This window comes from Lontra canadensis, unplaced genomic scaffold (assembly GCF_010015895.1).
Source record: "Lontra canadensis isolate GAN:19392208 unplaced genomic scaffold, GSC_riverotter_1.0 scaffold72, whole genome shotgun sequence".
Taxonomy (NCBI): domain Eukaryota; kingdom Metazoa; phylum Chordata; class Mammalia; order Carnivora; family Mustelidae; genus Lontra; species Lontra canadensis.
This window is the reverse complement of record NW_022631066.1, coordinates 3,041,735-3,049,284: the sequence shown is the minus strand read 5'-3', so window position 1 is coordinate 3,049,284 and position 7,550 is coordinate 3,041,735. Positions and strand designations below refer to the sequence as shown.

Genomic DNA, 7,550 nt, shown 5'->3' with positions numbered 1-7,550 from the left:
AACTACAATGAGATATCACCTGATGCCTGTCAGAATGGCTAGAATCAAAAAGACAACTAATGAAAAGAGTTGGCAATGATGTGGAGAAAAATAAACCATTGTGCACTGCTGTTGGAAATATAAATTGATGCAGCCATTGTGGAAAACAATATGGAGGTCCCACAAAAATTTAAAAATAGAAATACCATATAATCCAGTAAGCCCACTACTGGGTATTTACCAAAGAAAATAAAACAGTAATTTGAAAAGATATATGCACCCTATGTTAATCACAGCATTATTTATAATAGCCAAGATATGGGAGCAACCCAAGTGTCCATTGGTAGATGAATGGATAAAGAATTCCACTTACATGTGGAATTTAAAAAACAAAAGAACAAACAAACAAACAAAAAGCAGAAACAGAGCCATAAATACAGAGAACAAACTGGTGGTTGCCAGGGGACAGGGGGTACAAAATGGGTGAAAGGGAGTGAGAGATTCTGGCTTCCAGTTATGGAATGAATAAGTCACAGGAATAAAAGATACAACATAGGGAATATAGCCAATGGTATCGTAATTATGTTCTATGGTGACAGATGGTAGCTACACTTGTGATGAGCAAAGCATAGTGTATAAACTTGTCAGATCACTATGTCATACACCTGAAACTAATGTAACATTGTGTAACAATGTAACATTGTGTGTTAACTATACTTAAATTTAAAAAAAATAAAGAAGAAAAGGAAAAAAAATTCCTAAGTCTTTTCCTTCCTTCCATTTTTTAAGATTCTTTTTCAAAATCCTTTCATTTATGAAGTATTTTTCTAAGTTTGGGGGAATACACACACACACAGAATTGATTGAGCAAACAACAGCAGATAAGGGGAAATACACAGTGTTTGAAGAAAAGCCTCTGATTAATATGACTACACACTAATAAAAATGTTCAGTCTCTATAAAGATAAAATCAGGCCAAATTATGAAAGGCCTTGAATTCTCTCACAAAATTTGCTTTTGTAGGAGTTATTCTATGGATAATAGAGAGCTATCTAAGGTTTTTTAGCAGATGAATGGTATAAAATCTGGCTTTAAGGTATGTAAGTTTGGGGACAGTGAGTAGGATCTATAATGGGAATTCATCAGAAAACAAGAAAACACCAGTTCTCTTCTTTCCTTTACCTAGTAAAGAATTTAGCCTTCACTTATTTCAATCAATGCAGATTCTGAAACAATGTAACCTATGGCACCCCCAACAATCATGAAGATATAAGAATTCAATTCATCATGGGCCAGTAAGTATATAATAATAATGACTCTTGCTAACTTTATGAAATTATTGTTGTCCAAATCTTCTTCTTCTATGGTATACATATTTTCTATACAGTCTCCTCTAATTACTGGGTGTGTTTATCAGAGGCATATTTATTAAGTAAAGACAAAGATACTCAATATGTTTGCCCTGCATAAATCTTCCTCCTCTACTCCAACCAAGTTACAATTAGCAGTCAAAGCAATATTGAAAGGGGCTAAGAAAGAACAATAAAAGATGTGTGAATCATGCATATAATTGAGTATAATTAAATCCTTTTGTTTAGAGAAATGGAGGTGTAACATTTACTCACACTTTTTAGCTGCTCTTATCAAGCTCCCAGTGGAACCCTTGGAAGGAAGCTGCAGAAGATGGAAATTCTGCTCTGGGCAACCCTGCCCAAGTTCAACTCTGAAGGGGCTCAGAAGGGGCTCAGATCACTTACTACTATGCATACTTTCCAATCCTTGTTTGTGATATATTTATGATACTAAAACTATGATACTAAAACTTGTGGTTAATTACCTTAACCCATTAAATTACTGAGTTGTTTAATAAGACATAGTTTGGTTAATATTTTGGCAGCAAATCAAAAAGTATACCCTATATAACTATTATCTTGATTTCTCATCTTTCCCTTCAAAATCAAACATATTCTTCCACAAAACTTCCAACTATTCCAAAAATGAATTTTATTTCAGAACTCTAAATTCCCTGTTTACTTGATTCAGGAAGTCGCTGTGTTCATTACCTGGGGGTTACATTTTTCAGTTACTACACAGCCTGGTGTTCGTTCCAAGAGCTATGCTGCTTAGAATCTGGCATTTCCCGGGGTATTACTGAACACTTTTTACAGATGTAAAAGCAGACAATGTATTGTTTTCTAGCCCTCAAATCACTTTGTTTATGCATTATAGTGTAGAAGTGTGGAGTCTCAATCAAACAGTAGCTCATGCTTCTTTAAGAGGGATTCCGTTTTGCTCACAGGTAATCCTGCCTACACACTCAAGCCAAGGTGGGGTGGCACTCCATCTGAGTAACCAACTGCTTAAACCTCTCAACTTTCATAACAGAAATGCAGATATAACAGATTATTGAAGCCACAGCCACCAAGTCCAGACCCAATGCCACATGCCACCAACACCCACCAAACATGCACTGCCAATTCCTTTTGGTTCGAAGTCGAACATGGCAACTCTTCATGATCAGCTGATTCAGAATCTTCTTAAGGAGGACTATATTGTCAGAATAAGATTACAATTGTTGGGGTTGGTACCGTCAGCATCTTAATGAAGGACTTGGCAGATGAACTTGCTCTTGTTGATGTCATGGAAGACAAACTGTAGGGAGAGATGATAGTTCTCCAACATAGCAGTCTTTTCCTTAGAACACCAAAAATTGTCTCTGGCAAACACTATAATGTGACTGCAAACTCTAAGCTGGTTATCACAGATGGGGCATGTCAGCAAGAGGGAGAAAGCCATCCTAATTTGATCCAGCATAATGTGAGCATCTTTAAATTCAACATCCTTAATATTGTAAAATATAGCCCAAACTGTAAGTTGCTTGTTGTTTCCATCCCAGTGGATATCTTGACCTACGTGGCTTGGAAGATAAGTAGATCTCTCCAAAACTGTGTTACTGGAAGTGGTTGCAATCTGGATTCAGCCCAGTTCCATTACCTAATAGAGTTTACCCATTAAGCTGTCATGGGTGGGTCCTTGGGGAGCATGGAGACTCTAGAGTATCTGTATGGAATAGAATAAATGTTGCTGGTGTTTTCCTGAAGAATCTGCACCCTGACTTAGGCACAGAAGCAGATAAGGAATAGTGGAGAAAGCTTCACAGACACGTGGTTGATAGTGCCTATGAGGGGATCAAATTGAAAAGCTACACATCCTGGGTCACTGGGCTGTCTGTGGCAGACTTGGCAGAAAGTATAATGAAGAATCTTAGGTTGGATGCATCCAATTTCCACAATGATTAAGGATCACTATGGAATAAATGATGATGTCTTCCTTATGGTTCCTTGCATCTTGAGACAGAATGGAATCTCAGACGTTGTGAAGGTGAATTTGATCCCTGAGGAAGATACCCATTTGAAGAAAAGTGCAGATACACTTTGAGGGATCCCAAAACAGCTGTAGTATTTAAGTTTTCTAATGTTATACTACTTCATCGTCTAGACCTTTTTAGTTGGAGGCTGTGTATATTGTCCTTATTATCTGATATGTTACTCAAGTAGTAGTAGTAAGAGGCCTAGGAAAAAATACCAATTTCCCAAAGTTATAAATAGGAAACCCTGCACCTATAACCTGATACTGGGTGATCCCTATCTTGTGTTGTTCTAAATTGGTTCCTGTAAAATAGTTCTACCACCTCAAGGCACCACTGCCAATGTTGCATATACTGTAGTTGTTCTTCATTCCAGATGAGTCTATACTGTGTGTTATAGAACTTCTGATCCCCTCACCCAACATGTCAGCCCAACTTTTTTTTCTCCAGTCAATCACATCCTGGGATCTAATAGATAAATTCAATATTGCTGTCCTAAAGGATCTCATTTTGTATCCTATGTGTATCAGAATATGGTATACATGGAAACATAATAGAAAAAGAAAGATCTACAAATAAACAATGTAACCAACTAAAATACCAAATAAACTTTGTACAGTGAAAAAAAAAAAAGAAACACAGATATGACATCCACAAGTGTTACTGAGATTATGAATATGTCTTTAATCAGCAACCATTGCTTTAAAGTTCTTGCCAAAGAGTACAGCCTTGAATCACCTATTCAGATAGTAGTTTTGTGAATGCTTCTTTCCTATTCCCCACGTTTCCTTCCCGTAGAAGAATCTCAATGACAAAACATCTTGACTTTTCTCTGCCATACTTAGCTAATCTTACTGGAGACTCTGGAAGAAGAAACTGAGTATGCATAAGCTAGACTCCTTCACTTTCACTTGGGAAAAGAGCAAGTATTCTGTTTCTCCTAAGCCTTTTGTGAAGGGCCTTCCTTGCTCCAGGGCTGCCTGATAATGTGTAGAGGTGTCAGTCTGTTTCTAGGGTTCGGTAGTGGAGAGCCCTCTTGCCCAACACTTAAAAGCCACAGTTTCCAAAATTAGCTATTTAAGTAATGAAGGTGGTATTTGCAACCTCCATCTGCTAACTGATATATTTTATTTTGCAGTCAATTAGGAATGTGTTCAGTAAAAAATGTGTCTGGCTTTTGCCTCGTTGCATCCGAGAGAGCAAGATGGGTCACCAGCAGCTCTCCTGGAGCCATCCGAGGAAATTTGGCCAGGGTTCTCGTTCTTGCCGCGTCTGCTCAAACCGACAAGGTCTGATCCGGAAATATGGCCTCAATATGTGCCGCCAGTGTTTCCGTCAGTATGCGAAGGATATAGGCTTCATTAAGTTGGATTAAGTGAACTTCCTTGAATGGGTCATCCAAGATACCTACCTGCAGATAACCAAAATACTTACCTTAATGCCAGCTCATTGTACATAAAATAAAAATCCTCAAATTATGAAAAAAAAAATGTGTCTGTATTGGGCCCCAGCTAACACCCAACAACTACTAAAGTCCAACAGAAAAAAATTAAATTTAATAAAGGTAGACTCCCACACCATTGACTCACTCTCTGAGGCTGAAAAGTTCTACCCTGGTGTCATTTATACCAATGTTTAGGTAGAGCATATTAAAATGAATCTTCTCAGAATCGCCTTCGCTGAGTCAGACATTAATGTTAGCTTTTACCAGAAGTCCTTATGAAAAAGGGCTGTGTAAAGTAACATATATATCTGCTGATTGCTAAAAACAGTACCTGTTACGTGTCTGTTGCTCAATGCTTCACTTGATCATCCCATGTGGAACTTTTACTTTAGAATTTAGAAGCAGGAGAATATTGTCTTTACTCAAAAACTGATACGCTTACTTGGCAAGGTGGAGATAACTGTGTAGCCTATGGTAATTCTCTCTTTTGATTTCACCAGCAGGAAATCCCTGGTCTAGAGTAGTGCACAGGAATTGTAATAGCCAATATGAAGAGCATTCTTGCTTCATTCTCTTCATAGCTTTAGCATCTAATTTCCATTTCAAAAACCTGCACACAATCAGTTTTGTAAGCCATCCCATAGTCTAGAATGTAAATAAAGCACAATTAAAGTAATATAGGAAAATTAAAGCAAAGGATTTCCAGTTTCCAGTCTAGCGTGTAAGGAGCTTGAAAGTCTTCACTCCTGACCTCACGATAAGAAAAATCCGGGACAAACTAAAAATCAACTATTCTTCTTAGATCCCCCCATGGGGTTGAGGTCACTGCCACCCCCCTCTTCCAACTGAACAGTTAGATACAGACAATCGCAATTTATCAAAGCAGAATCCCAGGAGCAGAAACTTCTACAAGGACCAGAACAACAATGGCAAAACTTAATCTGTAATTGATGAATTGCTGGAGGCTCAGTGCAGGCAAGTTTGAGAGTTAAAAATCATAGGCTGATCCAACTTTAGGAAGGCCTCCAAAGTTTTGTGAGGCTTACCAGACTCTCAATGAAAACTGGAGATAAATCTCCTCTTGCTTCTGGCAAACAACAACCACTTTGAAGTAGGCCTAGATAATTCTGTTCTTCTTTTCACAAGGCCTGCCCTCAAGATAAGCTATTGTACCAGAACCTAACCAACCAGGGTTTTATCAGTCTAACCAATATAGGAGAAGGCAAATATATAATTCCAGTCAACTCTAGCCTTCCTATCTCACCAAAAGAGGAAACAAACAACAACAACAACAACAACAACAAAAACAACAAAATCCAAAACTGAGATCACAACCAGAGGCACAGACTCTCTAAAAGACTGATACCTGATCATAGACTAGAGAATCCTTCCCCTCCCCTAAACAGCTTATCACTTCATCAGCAGGGCTTCTGCATAATAAGAGGAGGATATAACAGAAAGAACTATGTATCCCAGATCTTATTAAAGAAAAGTCTCTAGGGAAATCCAAGGAAAACAGCAGAGACAAAAACAAGGACATCAAAGGAAATTTTTGCCTATGATACATAGGGCCACAGCAAGAAGTAAACACAGCCTAACCCCTAACCACATAACCATAAAGGCTCATGTTAGACGCCTATTCACCTTAGTTCCTTCTATACAGTATATCACGCCTGGATTTCAACCAAAAACATTTTAAGGGACAGAGAGGGCACCAAAACCAGACTCGAATGTGGCAGAGATGTTGGAATGATCAGAATGGAAATGAAAACAACTATCATTAATATGGCAAGAGTTTCAGTGGAAAAAGTGGGCAAGATGCAAGTACATGGTTAATGTAAGCAGAGAGATAAGAGACTCAAACCAAGAATCAAAAGGACATGCTGGAAATTAGAAACACCACAATAGAAATGAAGAATGCCTCTGATGGACTCATCAACAGACTGGATACTACTAAGGAAATAATCAAAGATACTGAAGAAATATTAATAGAAACTTCCAAAACTGAAATGCGACGAGAAAAATAAATGAAAAAGCAGAATTTCCAACAACTTGAGACAATTATAAAATGTATAATATATGCATAATGGGAATAAGAAGGAGAAGAAGAGAGAAAATAATTGAAGAAATATGTGAAGCAATAATGACCAAGAGTTTCCAAAATTAATGATAGACACTAAACCACAGACCCAGGAAGCTCAGATAACAGCAAGCAGGATAAATATAAAAAAATCTACACTGAATACCGAACTTTTTTATCAGCATGGACGGCACTGGAAGAGATTATGCTGAGTGAAATAAGCTAAGCAGACAGAGTCAATTATCATATGGTTTCACTTACTTATGGAGCATAAGTAATAACACGGAGGACTTTGGGAGTCAGAGAGAAGTGAGTTGGGGGAATCGGAGGGGGAGATGAACCATGAGAGACTGTGGACTCTGAGAAACAAACTGAGGGTTTTGGAGGGGAGGAGGGTGTGGGGGTTGGGTGAACCTGGTGGTGGCTATTTAAGGAGGGCATATATTGCATGGAGCACTGGGTGTGGTGCATAAACAATGAATCTTGGAACACTGAAAAATAAAATAAAATAAAATTTAAAAAAACAACACTTTGGCATATATCCAAACCACAGAAAAATAAAGACAAAGAGAAAAATTTGAAAGATGCCAAAGGAGGGAAAAGCCTTACTATGAAAGACCAACTATAAGAATGTCACTCTTTTTCATTACAACTTCTCTTTAGAACCATGCAAACAAGAA

General features: G+C 37.9%; 1 protein-coding gene and 1 pseudogene across 1 annotated transcript; both read left to right on the top strand.

Moving 5' to 3' along the window:
• The first annotated feature begins 2,479 nt into the window (after positions 1-2,479).
• On the top strand, positions 2,480-3,417 carry LOC116881182 (annotated as a pseudogene).
• Positions 3,418-4,526: 1,109 nt separating this feature from the next.
• LOC116881181 (40S ribosomal protein S29-like) lies at positions 4,527-4,824 on the top strand. Its single transcript, XM_032880790.1, has one exon. It carries the CDS (start codon positions 4,551-4,553, stop codon positions 4,719-4,721), a length of 171 nt encoding a protein of 56 aa, XP_032736681.1. The 5' UTR covers positions 4,527-4,550; the 3' UTR covers positions 4,722-4,824.
• The last annotated feature ends 2,726 nt before the right edge of the window (positions 4,825-7,550 follow it).